The sequence below is a fragment of the Ovis canadensis genome, chromosome 13 (assembly GCF_042477335.2).
Source record: "Ovis canadensis isolate MfBH-ARS-UI-01 breed Bighorn chromosome 13, ARS-UI_OviCan_v2, whole genome shotgun sequence".
Taxonomy (NCBI): domain Eukaryota; kingdom Metazoa; phylum Chordata; class Mammalia; order Artiodactyla; family Bovidae; genus Ovis; species Ovis canadensis.
This window is the reverse complement of record NC_091257.1, coordinates 80,178,183-80,195,442: the sequence shown is the minus strand read 5'-3', so window position 1 is coordinate 80,195,442 and position 17,260 is coordinate 80,178,183. Positions and strand designations below refer to the sequence as shown.

At 49.8% G+C, this 17,260-nt stretch overlaps 1 protein-coding gene across 1 annotated transcript in view; it reads left to right on the top strand.

Annotated features, from left to right (window-relative positions):
• LOC138417696 (fer-1-like protein 4) overlaps positions 1-17,260 on the top strand; it is a 39,977-nt gene that overhangs the window by 5,862 nt on the left and 16,855 nt on the right. Inside the window, exons 14-33 of the mRNA XM_069548428.1 lie at positions 86-272; positions 1,126-1,487; positions 1,869-1,977; positions 2,164-2,338; positions 2,434-2,554; positions 2,939-3,039; positions 8,044-8,131; positions 8,205-8,321; positions 10,128-10,280; positions 11,443-11,596; positions 11,699-11,823; positions 12,047-12,181; positions 12,306-12,479; positions 12,926-13,042; positions 13,132-13,293; positions 15,319-15,514; positions 15,660-15,715; positions 15,806-15,937; positions 16,585-16,627; positions 17,091-17,191. Of these exons, the coding sequence (XP_069404529.1) occupies positions 86-272; positions 1,126-1,487; positions 1,869-1,977; positions 2,164-2,338; positions 2,434-2,554; positions 2,939-3,039; positions 8,044-8,131; positions 8,205-8,321; positions 10,128-10,280; positions 11,443-11,596; positions 11,699-11,823; positions 12,047-12,181; positions 12,306-12,479; positions 12,926-13,042; positions 13,132-13,293; positions 15,319-15,514; positions 15,660-15,715; positions 15,806-15,937; positions 16,585-16,627; positions 17,091-17,191 (2,808 nt within the window). The remainder of the gene's footprint in view (positions 1-85; positions 273-1,125; positions 1,488-1,868; positions 1,978-2,163; positions 2,339-2,433; positions 2,555-2,938; positions 3,040-8,043; positions 8,132-8,204; positions 8,322-10,127; positions 10,281-11,442; positions 11,597-11,698; positions 11,824-12,046; positions 12,182-12,305; positions 12,480-12,925; positions 13,043-13,131; positions 13,294-15,318; positions 15,515-15,659; positions 15,716-15,805; positions 15,938-16,584; positions 16,628-17,090; positions 17,192-17,260) is intronic.

The following is a 17,260-nucleotide window of genomic DNA, read 5'->3' as shown; positions in this document are numbered from 1 at the left end:
GTAAGTCCCTCCTGTCTCCACTCAGCGGAGGCCCAGGCCGGGATCCGCACTGACCGCTCTCCGCCTGTCTTCACCGCGCGCTCAGGGCGAGACGTCGGTACGCAGTGAGACCACCGCGCCCGAATGGAACGAGCAGCTGAGCTTTGTGGAGCTCTTCCCGCCGCTAACGCGCGGCCTTCGTCTGCAGCTACGGGACGACGCGCCGCTCGTCGATGCGGCCCTCGCCACGCACGTGCTGGACCTGACGCAGATCTCGCATTCCGGCCGCGCAGGTAAGTGCATCCTGCCGTGCCTCCTCCCTGTCCCTGTGTACCCAGGGTCCCGCCCCCGACAGCAAACCCCATCCTCCCGACCCAACTCCGCTTAGAAAGTCTGGTCTATGCCAAGTGACTATTTCGCTCCAAGCCGACCCCTCCCTTCACAGTCCCACTTGTCGCTCGCAGACTACAGACCCTACCCTTGGTTTGGTTCTGTTGACAAGAATCCTAATTACAGCTGAATATCCAGTAATCCCTGCAGCCCAGTTCTTCTTACAGATTGACCTGCAGGAAAACAAGCCCTGACCGCATTAACCTTTTCCTCCGGACCCTCACCGGGCCTGCTGTAGCTCCACCCCAATGCTGACTCCACCTCCAGGCCTCTGGCTCCGCCCCCGGGGCGTCTTTCCTGTCGAGCTGCTCCCTGGGCACGTCCCTGGTGGTCCAGTGGTTGGGAATCCCCCTGCCAATGCAGGGGACACGGGTTCAGTCCCTGGTCCAGGAAGACTCCGCGTACCGCGGGGCAACTAAGCCGGTGCACCACAACTACTGAAGCCCACGCCCCAGAGCCTGTGCTCCCAAGAGAAGCCACTCTAATGAGAAGCCCGAGCACCGCAATTACAGAAAGGCTGTAGGCAGCAACAAAGATCCAGTGCAGCCCAAAGCAAACAACTAAATAATAGTTGTTTTTAAAAAATAGTTCTCCCAGGTCTTGGTCCTTAGCTCTCAGGCCCTAGCTGTTCGAAGGCTTTCCTTCCAGAGGTCCAGAGGTTCAATCTGACACCCCTCTTCCTCAGCATAAACTAGTACCTACCTGCTCCACGCTTCCCTCCAAAACACTGTTTTTGTCCCCTTCACCTCCCCACAGCGGGGTTTAACCCCACCTTTGGCCCGGCCTGGATACCTCTCTATGGCTCACCCCCCAGTACGGGTCTCCGGGACGGTCTTCAGAATCTCAATGAAGGCGTTGGCCAAGGCATTTGTTTCCGAGGCCGACTGCTGGTGGCTGTGTCCATGGAAGTGTTGGAAGGGAGAGCTGAACCCTATCCTCCCCAGGCCCCACAGGGGTCCAGGTTGTCTTGGCTCACAGGAAAGAAGAAGAAGAAAGCCAGGCGTGGCCAGATTCCTGCAGGGATACAGCAGCACCCAGATACCAGCTCCAGTGTTGATGCGCCTGAGATTCCTAGTGCCATGGAGGTGGAAGTGGAGGAATTGCTGCCGCTGCCAGAGGTGAGGCTGAAGTTTAGTAAGGGGGCCGGGTACACATTCTCAGCTCTGGAGTGTGTACCCAGATCCCAGGCCTTAAACACCAGGGCAGGTGGGGTGTCTCAACTTGGTGACCTGGGTGAAGACTGCACGGTGTGTACACATGTGCTCCTATGTATATTATAATCATGGAAAGAGGAGGGTGACAACTCAGAGATGAACCAGAGAGGACCAAGTCCCGGGTCCGAAGAACTGGGACAACAAGGGGCAGAGGGAGGCAGGACACCAGCAGCGAATCTTCTAGGCCTTCATTGCATGTCCTTCTGTGGGCATTGTGACCAAGCATAGTCCAGGCTGCAAACTGGGAGGGTGGCGGCTGACTCCATCCTGACCCGCCTTTTCCAGAATGCCCTGGCGCCTTGTGAAGATTTCTTGCTCTTCGCTGTGCTCTTCGAGGCCACCATGATCGACCCGGCCATGGCTGCCCAGCCCATCAGCTTTGAGATCTCCATCGGTGTGAGACCTAACCAAAGCCCTAAGGGCAGTGGGTTTGAGGGTGGTCACTCTTGTTCCAGACTTAGACCACTGGAAGGAACAGTTGACCTTCAGTAAGGGGTGGGCTCTGACTTAACTATTGAGACACAGGTTGAGGGAGGGACCCCTCAGGCTGGTACCCACTGACCCTTGTGGCTCCCGGCAGGTGATGCAGGTCGCAGAAAGGAGCAGTTGAGCCAAGGGTCCAGGGTGGGGGCGGAAGCAGAGGACACAGAAGGGGAGGAACAGCTCCTGCTGGAGTCAGACATGGGAGTCGGGCCAGCGGAGGAGGAGGAGCTGGGAACCCCAGCTCAGCGGCCTGAGCCCATGGATGGCAGTGGGTGAGTGCTCCCGGCGGCTGGAAGGAAGGTGTTGGGGGATTCCCAGCGGCCCAGGACTGCCCCTTGCAGACTCTGCTCCTCTGCATCCTGCCCAGGCCTTACTTCTGCTTGCCCCTACGTCACCGCAAGCCCTGTGTATGTGTGTGGAGCCGCTGGGAGAATCATTTGTGGCGCCTGCAGAGCAGTAACTGTGTGCGGAGAGTGGCCGAGAGGCTGGTGAGAGCAAGGCGGGTGCTCACAGGGCGAGGCCGGGATAGAGGGGCATTCCGGACACCCTGACCTGTGAAGTGGGGGCTAATGAGTAAAGCACCAGGGTTACCCAACACCCCATCAGATGAAAGCTTCCGGGAGAGCTGAGAAGACCAGAAATTGTGGGAGGGCTGGAATTCAGAACTGTTGGACCCAGGAAGAACAAGAGTAGAGCTCCCGGGGGCCTGGACTCATAGCCATGCAGCCAGCGGAGGGCTTGAGAAACCGAACCCAGAATTACTTGAAGTCAAAGAAGGGTGGGGCCAAGAGGAACTGTCGTGAGTGGGCGGGGCCTTGGGATGAGGGTGTGGTCTAAAGGAGGTGGAGTCTGACCCTCTCCCTTTGGCCCAGGACCAGGGGTTGCAGGAGGTTGAGACTCTGCAGCGCCGTCCAGGACCTGGGGCCTGCACACGGCTGAAGCAGGCACTGGAAGAGCTGGTGGCAGGCAGCAGGTGAGCGGAGAGCCTCTCCTTCCTTGCTGCAGACTCTGGGGTAAGGGAAACCCATGATAGCTGTCTGGACCCTGGATGCTACAGTCTGATCGGCACTTTACAGGAGAGTGAGGAGATGATTGTGGAGGGAACTTGATGGAAATTATTGGATGTTAGGCCACTCCCCTTCAAGAAACTCTTTCCCCCTCTCCTCTAATCTCCACACACCTTCCAGTTCCTCAGATGAGGAGCCACTGAAGATTTTGAAAAGAAAAGGGATATACCCTAACCTATCCCTTTAAATGATCAGTAGGGGAGGGATGATATGAGAGGAAACAGAGGGCCTTGTAATAACTGAGGTGATGGTTGAATTGAATCTAGGATGGACACAGAGTGACTGGATTCAAAGGCAGTATGGGTCTGTGAAAGTGACATCTCAAGACCCACTAATGAATAGTCTTAGGGGACTTGGGAAATGTGCAGAGAAGAGTTATGAATGACTCCTACAATTTTGACTTGAATAACTATGTAGATGGTGCCCTTTACTGAGCTATGGAAAATGAGAGGAGGAGAAGTTCTGGTGGGAGGGGAGGGAATATCAAAAGCTCATTTTGGGTCTTGTTAACTCTGACTTCTGTTTTGAAAATATTATTTATTTGGCTACTTTAGTTGCATGTGGGATGTTTAGTTGTGGAATGTGAATTCTTTAGCTGTGGCATGTGGGCTCTAGTTCCCTGACCAGGGATCAAACTCTGGTCCCCTGCATTGGGAGTGCCGAGTCTTAGCCACTGGACCACCAAGGAAGTCCCTGAAATAGACTTCTGTTAGACTTCTAAACGAATATATCTGCTAGGCTATTAGCTATGAGTTGAGCTCTAGGGAGAGTTCAAAGCTTAAAATGTAAAATTGGGAGGTGTTAATACAGAGATGGGACTGGATTAGATCATCTAGAGAGCAGAAAAAGGAAAAAAGAAAATTCCAGGGACCTGGCAAGCTCCAACATTTAGAGGGAGGGAGGAAGAGGAGAACTCAGCTAAAGACTTGGTTGGTGGTGGTTACTTTTCTTTCTTTATCTCAATCAACCTTTCAGTTCAGTGAAACACTGAGGTGAACACAGTTGACCCCACCCTCCTTCTTGAAAGACTCTCCTGTTGACTTCCATGTCCCTGGTTTTCCTATCTTGACCTCTGAATGTTACAAATTTCATGTACTGTGCCCCTGGATTTCACTGTAAGGCTCTCTTCTCTGTCTATGTTCTCTATGTCTCCAAAAGAGCAACCATATTTAATCCAGTTTAACTACTTGCTTGATTTTTTTATATGATGCAATGAAACTATTTCCATTTTCACTTCACTGATTTTTTTTTTTTTGAAAGTTTTAATTGCTTAGTCGTGTCTGATTCTTTGTGACGCCATAGAACTGTAGCCTGCCAGGCTCCCCTGTCCATGGAATTCTCCAGGCAAGAATACTGGAGTGGGTTACCATTTTCTCCTGCATTGCAGAAGGATTATTTACCATCTGAGCCACAAGGGAAGTCTTAGTTATTTTATTACTAAAGTTATTTTTTGGCAGAGAACTTTCAATGAAAGATTTACTCATATAATATTTCACTCTTTATAGCTTTACCCAGTGTGGTTTTGTGTGTGCTGCTGTTATTTCTACCACATTTAATTTTCCTGAATCCAATTTTGTGGATCTAAATCTTGTCAAGAAGATATTTTTCTCTTGTCAATTTTTAATCAATAGCAATGTTAATAAGTGAAGTTTTAGAAATTATACAGTACAGTTCATTTCAGTTGCTCAGTCATGTTCAAATCTTTGCGACCCCATGAACCGCAGCATGCCAGGCCTCCCTGTCCATCACCAACTCGCAGAGTCCACCCAAACACATGTCCATTGAGTCGGTGATGCCATCCAACCATCTCATCCTCTGTCATCCCCTTCTCCTCCTGCCCTCAATCTTTCTCTGCATCAGGGTCTTTTCAAATGAGTCAGCTCTCCGCATCAGGTGGCCAAAGTATTGGAGTTTCAGCTTCAACATCAGTCCTTCCAATGAACACCCAGGACTGATCTCCTTTAGAATAGACTGGTTGGATCTCCTTGCAGTCCAAGGGACTCTCAAGAGTCTTCTCCAACACCACAGTTCAAAAGCATCAATTCTTCAGTGCTCAGCTTTCTTTATAGTTCAACTCTCACATCCATACATGACCACTGGAAAAACCATAGCCTTGACTAGACGGACTTTTGTTGACAAAATAATGTCTTTGCTTTTTAATGTGCTATCTAGGTTGGTCATAACTTTCCTTCTAAGGAGTAAGCCTCTTTTAATTTCATGACTGAAATCACCATCTGCAGTGATTTTGGAGCCCCCCAAAAATAAAGTCTGACACTGTTTCCACTGTTTCCCCATCTATTTCCCATGAAGTGATGGGACCAGATGCCATGATCTTCGTTTTCTGAATGTTGAGCTTTAAGCCAACTTTTTCACTCTCCTCTTTCACTTTCATCAAGAGGCTTTTGAGTTCCTCTTCACTTTCTGCCATAAGGGTGGTGTCATCTGCATATCTGAGGTTATTGATATTTCTCCTGGCAATCTTGATTCCAGCTTGTGCTTCCTCCAGCACAGCATTTCTCATGATGTACTCTGCATATAAGTTAAATAAGCAGGGTGACAATATACAGCCTTGACATACTCCTTTTCCTATTTGGAACCAGTCTGTTGTTCCATGTCCAGTTCTAACTGTTGCTTCCTGACCTGCATACAGGTTTCTCAAGAGGCAGGCGCAGTTTTGACCCTTGTCACTCAAATTGTGTCTGTCAGTAGAAGTCTTGAAGTAAAGAGCTTTATAAGTTAAAAAGATAAGCTCTGGGAGCAGTATTAGGTGAAAAATCTTTGGAGTCACTTATTTTATATATATATATTTAAATTTCCACAGTTAAAAGTTAAGAAATCATTGAGGAGGGGTCAAAAGGGGGCCCAAATTCCATGGATTAAAATCATTTTACTTAACCCAACAAGTGTTTTTTGAGCATCTATTAGGTGCCAGGCCCTGAGGATACAGTGGTAATCAAAATGAAGTCCCTGCCATGGCTTTCATTCTATTTAGAGAGACAGAAAAAGCAGAGATGAAGATGGAGAAAGTGGGAGGGGTTGTTGAGATGGGATGACCAGGGAAGGTCTGTGAAGAGGTATTTGAGCAAAAGCCTTAACAAAGAAGGGGAGAATGAGCTATGGGAAGGTCTAGGGCCAAACATTCCAGCATAGGGAGCAGCTAATAAGAGGCCTTGAGGTAATAGGTTTGGGGTATTCAAGGAAGAGCAAAAAGGCCAATGTGACTGTAGGGTTGAACTTGAGGGGAGAGTAATATTTGATGAAGACAGGGAACTAAAGAGAAATAGAGCATGTAGGGCCTTTTAGGCCATTTAAAAATATTTTTATGTATTTATTTTGCTTTACCAGGTCTTAGTAGGCCTGTGGGATCTTCTATCCTCATTTTGGCTTATGGGGTCTTTAGTTGTGGCATGGGAATTCTTAGCTGCAGCAGGTGGGATCGAGTTCCCTGACCAGGGACTGAACCCAGGGCCCTCTGCATCGGGAGCTCCAAGTCTTAGTCACTGGACCACCAGGGAAATCTCCCCATTAAGACCATTCTAAGTACTTTGTTCTTAACTCTGAGATGAGAAACTTCTGGGGAGGAGTGAAATGGTCTGAAAAGCATTGAAAAACTCATTTTGGATGCTGTATTGAGAACATTCTGTAGGCCAGAGGGTAAGAGTGGAAGAAATGAGAACAGCTAGGTGGCTATTGCAATAATCTTGGAGAGAGTGATGGTGGCTTAGACCAGGGTGGGCCTGGAAAGGAGGAAAGTAGTCAGATTCTGAATGTATTTTGAAAACAGAGCCTAAGTGATATGCTAAGTGATATGACATGTTCATTGGGTCTCAGAGTCGGACACGACAGTAACTGAACAACAACAATAAAAAGTGCTATGCTGATGGGTTGCTGTGGAGTGTGAGTGAGAGAAAGAGCAGTGAAGGAGACTTGGAAGTTTTGAAGTGAAGCAGGGTTTGCTTTTAGACAGATGGGGTGGGGCAGTCATTAGAACTCATGCACTTGGTTTGGGCATGTTTTCTTGAAACTATCTTTAGTCCATGTTGGAACTGTCAAGTACAGCCCATGTGAGCCTTTAATATGCACTTGAATCCTCCGACTATAAACATGCAGATTTCTGACAGAGAAGGTCAGGGTGGGGCTGAGATTCTGTGTTTCTAACTAAGTCATACCAATCCTGTTGGGCCTGGGCTACACTGAGTAGCCAGGGCAGTAAACAGTTAATTTCTAGTATATTCTAGGGCTCCAGAGCGATGCTGGCCTTGATGAGTTGGGAAATGGTCCAAATATAGAAGCCGTCCTTAACTGAGGAAGGATGCCTGTTATTTTTTACTTTTTTAACAATTAATTTATTTTAATTGGAGGATAATTACAATATTGTGGTGGTTTTTGCCATACATCCACAGGAATCAGCCACGGGTGCACGTGTCCCCCCATCCTGAACCCCCCTCCCACCTCCCTCCCCACCCCGTCTCTCTAGGCTTCCCCAGGGCTGTTATTTTTCTTTTTTAAAGATTATTTTATTTGGGGGCTGTGGTGGATCGTCATGGCTCTAGTTGCGATGTGCAGGCTTCTCGTTGTTGTGGCTGCTCTTGCTGCGGAGCATGGCTTCTGGGGGCTTCTGTAGCTGCAGCTTGTGGGCTCTAGAGCATTGGTTCAGTAGTAGTTGTGGCCCATGGGCTTTATAGTTCCACAGCATGTGGGATCTTCCCGGACCAGGGATGGAACCCATGTCCCTAAAATTACAAGGCGGATTCTTAACCACTGGACCACCAGGGAAGCCCCAAGGATGCCTGTTTGGGAACAAGACTGAGAGGAGCTGTGAGGGAGGCTGGTGTGGGAGGCCTGCTCTGCAGAAGGTGGCCCCTAACGGACAGGGTTCCCACCTGCCACGCCTGCCCCTGCTCATGCAGACAGTTTTGCCATGGTGCTGAGTGCAGGACGATGACCCGGCCCAACGCCCTGGATCGATGCCGAGGGAAACTGCTGGTGTATAGCCTGGTACGATCTGGGGAAGGGGATCAGGGGCACCCAGCAGAGACCCACCGCTCATGTTCTCTTCCTGACTTTTCAGAACCTGTTGGCAAAGCAAGGATTGCGGCTCCTGCGGGGCCTGAGGGAGAGAAATGTGCCAGAGAAAGTGGCGCTGGCCAAGAAGCTCCTGGTGAAATTGCGCTTCCTGGCCCAGGAGGTAATGCCTTACGCATCCATTTTCCCACCCTGAATACCCTTTCTCCTAAGCCGACCAGGGGCCTTTATTAGTCCTGTGGATCCATGCCCGGCCATAGGATCCGTTGCTCTGAATAGAGAACCAAGTTCCATTTGGAGCAGCTAAGGGTGTTGTACATTCTTGGACCCAGCAGAGATGCGGGGAACAGTCAGATCTCTTCGGAAGCAGATTTGAGAGTACATTCCTTGGCATGACTTCCCTGGTCTGAAGCTCTGAACACAACACATGGGAAGGGTAAAGGAAGTTCACATTTTTAGAAAGTTTCCTTTGCTAAGTATCTGCATGTGTTACCCTGTGTAATTCAACAACCTTGGGAAGATATACCTCATTTGACAAGTGCAGATACTAAGGCTTAGAGAAGGAAAGTGATGGATCCACCATGTCATGGCTGGTTAAGTGGCGGAGTTAGCCTTCAAAGCCATTTCTGTTCTACTCTGAAGCTCAGTCATTCCAAAGGCACAGACAGTTCTGACTACCAGAACCAAGATGTCCTTAGGATCAAAGAGTGAGGAGCTGGATATTGGTCTCAGGTTTCTTTTCTTTTTTTTTTTTTTTTTTCAAAAAATCGTATTTATGCATTTATTTATGGCTGGGCTGGATCTTCGTTGCTGCATATCAGCTTTCTCTAGTTGCAGTGCACGGGTTTCTCATTGCAGTGGCTTCTCTTGTTGTGGAGCATGGCCTCTAGAGTATGGGCTCAGAAGTTATGGCACATGGGCTTAGTTACTCCTTGGCATGTGGGATCTTCCCAACCTAGGGATCGAACTGACATCTCCTGCATTGGCAGGCGGATGCTTAACCACCGGACCACCAGGGAAGTCCTTGGTCTCAGACCTTGAAGGGCATGTTGGAGTTTGGCAAGTATGAAAGGATAAAGAACATGTGCAAAGGGACAGCTGGAAAGCAGAGTAGTGGAAGGAGAGGTGGGGATCACTGCAGAGAAATCAGGTTGGGAGGAGGGAAAACGAAGGAAATCAAGCTAACACATGCTCCAACATGGTGAACCTTGAAGACTTTATGATAAATGGAAAAAGCCAATCACAAAAGGGCAAATACATATGATTCCACTGATATGAGGTACCTAGAGTAGTCCCTCATAGAGAGATAGTAGGATAGTTATTGTCAGGGCTGGGAGGGGAAAATGGGAAGTTAGTGTTTAATGGCTACAGAGTGTCAGTCCTACTGATGAAGAAAGTTGAAGAAGCTTCTGGAGGTGAGCAAGTGATAGTTTCACGACAATGTGAATGTCCTACCTAACTGTACACTTAACAGTGGCTGAGATGGGAAATTTTACATTATGTCCGAGTGAAAGTGTGGAAGTGTTAGTTGCTCAGTCATGTCTGACTCTTTGCAACCCCATGGACCGTAGCTTACCAGGCTCCTCTGTCCATGGGATTCTCCAGGCAAGGATACTGGAGTGGGTTGCCATGCCCTCCTCCAGGGGATCTTCCCAACCCAGAGATCAAACCTGGATCTCCTGCACTGCAGGAAGATTCTTTACCACCTGAGTCACCAGGGAAGCCCATGTTTTGTGTATTTTAACATAATTAAAAATAAATAAATAGAGAGACCAGGAAAAAAAAATAGTCCTGTAGGGGTAGGGCATCCAGGGGAGAGGTGTCCAGGACGTAGGTGGCCAGATGGACCTGCAGTTTGGGAAGAGGTCGGGGCTGGAGATGGACATCTGGCCCGTCCATCCAGTGGAAGCTGTGGGAGCAGGTGGTCTCAATTCCAAGTTCACCGCTGTAACCAGTTCTCTGCCTGCAGCCCCAGCCGCCCCTCCCGGATGTGCTGGTCTGGATGTTCAATGGGCGGCGCCATGTGGCCTGGGCCCGGATTCCTGCCCAGGATGTGCTGTTCTCTGTGGTGGAGGAGGAACGGGGCCGGGACTGTGGGAAGATCCAGAGCCTGCTGCTCACAGTGAGGGGTCCTGGGGGGTGAGGGTGCTGGGGATTGGAGTGGGATAAGGCTCTTAGGGTGGCACAGGCTTTGGGGCAGAGCCACACGGTGCACAGTAGGAGTCTCAAACTCTTTATTTTTTTATTTATAATTGTTAGCCTCACCATGTTGCCTGTGGGATCTTAGTTCCCCAACCAGGGATCGAACTTGTGTCCTTGGCAGTGAAAGTGCAGAGTCCTAACCACTGAACCGCTAGGGAATTCCCTTAAAACTCTATTTTATTTTTTAAACTTTTTTAATTAAAATTTTTTAGTCAAAAATTTTAATTAAAAGTTTTTATTTTGATTTTTCAACTTCTAGCAAATTAAAATGTTTCAATTAGAAATTTATTATTATTTTTTAAAAGTATGTCACATGTTGTGCCACATGGCAAAAAAAATTTTAAAAAGGATACCAAACTCTTAATTATCTGAAATGCCAAAATGAAATTGTGCCTTTACCCAGGTGAGCTTTGATGTGAGATAAACAGCAGATCTTGTCATCTCCGAGCATGAATTGGCCCTTCTGCTGACTAGGCTCTGACAGATGGGCTGGGTTATGAAAATGGGACTAATTAGTTGCTGATAAGTTCAGCTGATTTTGGGGCAGAATATTTCTAAATGAAGAGTCCTTGGGATAGACACCAGCAGGGGTCCCTGGTGGTGAGTTGTGACCTCTGGGTAAGGGACAGGGAACCTCATGTGCTGGGGATGAGGGGACAGAGGGCTGAGTGTCGGGTAGCGGAGTGCAGAACTCAGAGCGTGGTTTGGGGTTTGGGGCATAGGAGGTGGCAGTGTTGGGCAGAGGGGATGGGGAGTGGAAGTTAGGGATGATGGAGTCTCAGGTGGAGGGCATGAAGAGGGTCAGGTACAGGGAGTGCTCTTTGTTTTTTTGTTTGGTTTTTATTTTGGCCATGCTGCCAGGCAAGTAGGATCTTAGTTTCCTGACCAGGGATCGAACCCATGTCCCCTGCATTGGAAGTGCAGAGTCTTGGCCCTGGACCACCAGGGAGGTCCCCAGGGAGTGCTCTTTGAATTAGGGATCTGGTGATACAGAGAGCAGAGGCCTGCCTCGGAGGAGCAAGACGATTGGTCTCGCAGGGGTAGTAAGACGTGGGGCCCTAACATGGCTCCTCCCACAACAGGCACGGGGTGCAGCCCCTGGTGAAGTCTGTGCCAAGCTGGAGCTCTTCCTGTGGCTGGGGCTGGGCAAGCAAGCCAAGGCCTGCACTGAAGAGCTCCCCGTGGACCTGCTGCCTGAGCCCTCAGCTGGGCTGCCCCACAGCCTGTACCGGGACGGTGAGTGGGGCTGGATGCTCAGCTGGGGATTCGGAGGGGTCTGAGGTCAGGGACTCCAGTGGTCCCTGAGCTCACACTGCCCCTTCTTTCCCTCCACCCCAGACTTCAGCTACTTCCAGCTCCGGGCCCACTTGTACCAGGCCCGAGGGGTGCTGGCAGCAGATGACAGTGGGCTCTCAGACCCCTTTGCTCGAGTCCTCATCTCTACGCAATGCCAGACCACGCGGGTGAGGGCTGGGCTAGGAGGTGGGTGGTGGAGGGGCACTGGGAGACGAGGTGGGTGGGAACTGAATTTCTTCCAAGACTCCCAGTCTCTCTTCTGCCCTCTATTTTGGGATGTTGGATCAGATCGCCCTGATTTAGGGGGTGATGTAGAACTAGGGGGTCTTAGGGGTGACGGGTTCTCCTGATACTACCTGCTGTTACCTCCCTTCCTGCATGGCCCTCAAGGTCCTGGAGCAGACGCTGAGCCCTCTGTGGAATGAGCTCTTGGTGTTTGATCAGCTCATCGTGGACGGGAGGAGGGAGCACCTGCAGGATGAGCCCCCACTAGTGATCGTCAATGTCTTTGACCACAATAAGTTCGTGAGTGTGACCTGGGGCCCACCTGGGTTCCTGCCCCTGCCCACCTGGGTTCCTCGTCTCGGTGCGCCCACCCCAGCTTCCTGAGCCTCTTCTGCTTTTGTTTTCACTGCTCTGCTCCCCGCAGGGCCCCGATGTGTTCCTGGGCAGGGCGCTGGCCGCCCCGAGGGTGAAGCTGATGGAGGACCCTTACCAACACCCCGAACTGCAGTTCTTCCCCCTGAGGAGGGGGCCCCGGGCAGCGGGGGAGCTCATCGCCACCTTTGAGCTCATTGAACTGGACTACAGTAGCGGGCTTGAGGTCAGAGTCCTGGGGTCTCGTTGGGACACCCTGTGGACCACTCCTGCCATTCCTCTAGGTCCTCTCACTCTGGGAATGTGGGCACGTCCCAGGGTTACTCCTCCAACTTCCTTACCCCCAGAGAATGCGGGCTGCAGGTCTGTCCTGGGGCCACCTCCCTGGACCTCCTGACTCCAGGGAATACTCGAAGTAGACCTTCCCTTGGTTCATCTTCCAAGGCCTCCAACCCCAGAGGACCCAGGCTATGGGTCGATTGCCTTGCCTCAGATGCCCATCCTCTCCCTGTACATGGCTGTTCCCGAGACAACCCCCTCCTGTCAATCTAGCCTTGCCAGGTTCCTCTGGATTTCTGTCTCACCAGCAGTCCTCCATGTCTTTACCCTGAGTCCAGACTTCCCCTCCTCCTGCCTGATTCCTCTCTGAGCTCTGATCTCGTCTCCTTGCAGCCCTCAGTGCCCAGCGATGTGGAGCCCCAGGACCTGACCCTCCTGGCTGAGCCCTTCTCTGGACGCCTGTCCTTGCCACCCCACGTGCACCCGGTGCTCAGGGAGTTCCGTGTTGAGGTAGTGAACTCACATCCTCCCGCCCTCCCCTCATCTGGGTGTCCTTCAGTGAGGTACAGGCCCCTGAATCTCCCACTTCCCAACTTCAGGTACTGTTCTGGGGTCTCAGGGGCCTTGGCCGCGTGCATCTGTTCGAGGTGGAGCAGCCCCAGGTTGTGCTGGAGGTGGCAGGTCGGCGAGTGGAGTCTGAGGTCCTGGCCAGTTACCGTGAGAATCCCAATTTCACCGAGCTCGTCAAGCATCTGACGGTGGTGAGGACATGGGCTGGGGCCAAAGGGCTGGGCTGAGAAATGGATGAGATGATGAATTCCTGGCTGTTATGTTAGATTAACCCGGGGGTCACCAGACTTTCTATAAAGGGTGTGTGTACTCAGTTGCTCAGTTGTGTTTCACTCTTTTGTGACCCCACGGACTGTAGTCTGCCAGGCTCCTCTGTCCATGGAATTTTTCAGGCAAGAATACTGGAGTGGTTTGCCATTTCCTCCTCCAGGGGATCTTCCCAACCCAGGGGTTGAATCTACATTTCCTGTCTCCTGCATCGCTGGTGGAGTTTTTACCACTGAGCCACCAGGGAAGCCCCTCTATAAAGGGCAAGCTAGTGAAGATTTTAGGCTTGTGGGCTATACAGTCTCAGTTGCAATTACTCAACTCTGCTTTTATACACAGTCTTAAGACAACAAGGAAATGAATGAGTATGACTGTTCCAAGAAAACTTTACTTACAAAAACGGGCAACAGGCTAGACTTGGTTTACAGGCAATGATTAGCCAATCCCTGGATTAATCCATGAACTGGTGATGCTCTATTGGCTCTATTGATTGAGTGGATTAGCCAAAAGTCATAAGTGGGAGTCTGAAGGAAACTGAGACACCAGGGGTTAGAAAGATACATACATTCTTTGTTTACTTTGTCATTACCATACTGTAGTGTGGGCTTGGAGTCAAATTCTGGCAGTGTCACTTAAGTGCTTGTCAGATCACTTGTCTGATTTGAGCTTTACTTTGTCTGCTTGTTTGTTTGAAGAAAGGACAGAAGTGTGTTATGAGGAGCCAGTGAAATAAAGGCTCTTTAATATTTATTTATTTTTTAGTGCACTGGGTCTTGGTCGCTGCGAGCAGGCTTTTCTCTCGTTGCAGCGAGCAGCGGCTGCTCTCTAGTTGCGGTGACTGGGCTTCTCATTGCAGGGACTTTTCTCATTGTAGAGCACGGGCTCTAGGTTACTTGGGCTTCAGCAGTTTCCACACACAGGCTTAGATGCCCCACAGCATGTAGAATCTTCCCGGATCAGGGATGGAACCCTTGTTGCCTGCGTTAGCAGGTGGATTCTTTACCACTGGGTCACCAGGGATGTCCTTAATGTTATTACTGATACGGTTGGATTTACATTTGCCACTTGGCTATTTGTTTTCTATATATTTCATTTATTTTTTCTTCCTCCTTTACTGTCTTCTTTTGTATTAAATAGATATTTGTTAGTATACTACTTTAAGCGTCCGCCTCCAATGTGGGAAACCCCGGTTCGATCCCTGGGTTGGGAAGATACCCTGGAGAAGGAAATGGCAACCCACTCCAGTATTCTTGCCTGGAGAATCCCATGGACAGAGGAGCTTGGTAGGCTACAGTCCACGGGGTCACAAAGAGTCGGACATGACTGAGTGACTTCACTTTCACTTCTTTAATTCCTTAGTTGATATTTACTTAGTAGTTGCTCCAGGGATTACAGTATGCATACTGATTTTTCACCGTCTGTTTCAGATTAATACTGATTTAGTTTCAGTAAAATAGAAATACTTTGCTCTATTATAACTCCATTTCTCCCTCTTTTGTGCTGTGATTATCACATATATGTAAAATAAAACCAACAATACAGTATTATAACTGTGTTCCCCCTCCCCACTCAGGATTCATTGATAGACACAGAATTTCTGGATTAAAGGGTATATATAATTTTATGGTTCTAAGTCTATATTAGCAAACTGAGTATTTCTCCTTTACATAATAATAACAGCAACTTCATGTTTCTGATAGCACTTTGTAGGCTCCAAATTACTTTTGTATCTGTTATGTCATGTGACACAATAGCCTTTCCAATCCAGGGCTGTGTCCCCTTTTTAGCTGGGGAGTGGGTTGGGAAGGCAGTGACTCACCAGAGATGACTCGGTGGGGCTGTGGACTTCGAATGCACATTTAGCTGCCTTGTTTTCTCACCTGTCTCCGCTGCGGCCTTTTCCTCCTCCCAAAGTGTGCAGAGATCCAGGTCCTCTCTCCCCCTGCCAGGACTTGCCGGAACAGCCTTACCTGCAGCCCCCTCTCAGCGTCCTGGTGATCGAGCGCCGGGCCTTTGGCCGCACAGTGCTTGTGGGATCCCACGTTGTCCCCCATATGCTGAGATTCACTCTCAGGGGTCAAGAGGATGCCCCCGAGGAGCAAGAAGAGGAGGAGACAGGGGACCTGGTCCCCAGGGAACCTCAAGGTAAGGGGCTCTCCCCCTAGGGGCCACCAGACAGAAGTCTTTATCTAACTCCTGGCTGAGATGGCTCCTGGAGACCCTCCAGTGGGACATGGAGTCTGATTTCTACTTGCCTGTCCTTATCCTGGTGGCGTTTGTCCCCTCTCAGGACAGAGGTCCCTGGACCCCTTCAGGGCCGACGGGACACCTAGACGGCTCCTAAAGGTGATGGAATGGGGGGGAAGTGTATGGAGAAGGGGTTGGCAGGGCTTGGGGTGGTGCTGGGCTAGGGGCACTGAGTTCTTGCTCCCCCAGGCTCCTCTGAAGAAGCTGCCTCTGGGAGGCCTCCTGACTCAAGGCCCAGGGCTGGAGGAGGACATCCCAGAGCCTGAAGAGCTTGACTGGTGGTCCAAATACTATGCATCACTGCAGGAGCTCCAGGGCCAGGTGGGAGCAGGGGAACGTGCTGGCGGTGGGAGTGGTGGAGCTGGAGGCAGAGGAGGGTGAATGGTAAGAAGAAGGATCTCATCAAACATGGAGCTCTACAGATTTTCAAAACTGTTACAGCCATCTTTGCTCATCTTCACCACAGTTTGAGAAGTTGGGGATTATTAGCTCCATTATCGAGAGCTGTGTTGTCCAACAGAAATATCACGTGAGCCACATATGCAATTTTAACTTTTGTAGCAGCCACATATTTTAAAAGGTGGAAGTAACCGGTTGAAGTTGATTTTTAATAATATGTTTTATTAACCTAGTATATCTACAATAGCGTTTCAAGAAGTAACTATCAAAAACAATTAATAATGAAATAATTTACAGTCTTAATTTATACTAGTCTTTGACATCCAGTGTGTAGTTTACACTTGGAGCACAGCTCAGTTTGGACCAGCCATGTTTCAAGTGCTCAGCAGTTCCATATGTGACTGATGGTTACATAGCAGGACTACATGATAAACTAAGGCTTTGAAAACACAAGTGGGCTTACCCAGCTAGAACTTGAACTAAAGTTTCCCAGCTCCCTATCCTGGGAAAGGGGTAGATGAAGGAGGTGACAGGAAGGGAAGGATCTCTGACCTGCCCATTGATTTCAGGCCAACTTTGATGAGGATGAAATGGATGACCCTGGGGATTCAGGTAAGAGACGGGCTTTCTTGCTTTTCCTCTTTCTGTCTCCCTCCCTTTCCCAACACCATGCTTCTTTCTTTCTCTCTTTTTAAGATTTATGTATTTATCTTTGGCTGTGCTGGGCCTCCGTTGCTGTGTGCAAGGCTTTCTCTAGTTGCAGCTAGTGGGGGCTCCTCTTTCTTGTGGTGCACGGGCTTCTCATCCTGGTGGCTTCTCTTGTTGTGGAGCACGGCCTCTAGGCACATGGACTTCAGTAGCTGCAGTGTGTGGGCTCAGCAGTTGTGACTTGCAGGCTCTAAAGCGCGCAGGCTCAGTGGTTGTGGCACACGGGCTTAGTTGCTTCATGGCATGTGGGATCTTCCCGGACTAGGGATCAGATCTGTGTCCCCTGCATTGGCAGGTGATTTTTAACCACTAGATCACCAGTGAAGCCCCAAACCAGTTTCTAATGGGGCATTTCTGCTATTCCCAGATGGGGATCACCCCATTTCTGTGGATGGGGAAGCCCACGACCAGAGTGAGCCTGAAGTCAAAGGCTCTGTGTCCCAGAAAAGAACACTTGCCACTCTGAAGGTAACTGGGTGTTGGGAGAGGGAATTTTGCTCGGATTCTGAGACATCAGGCTGTCACTGAGGTCCTTGC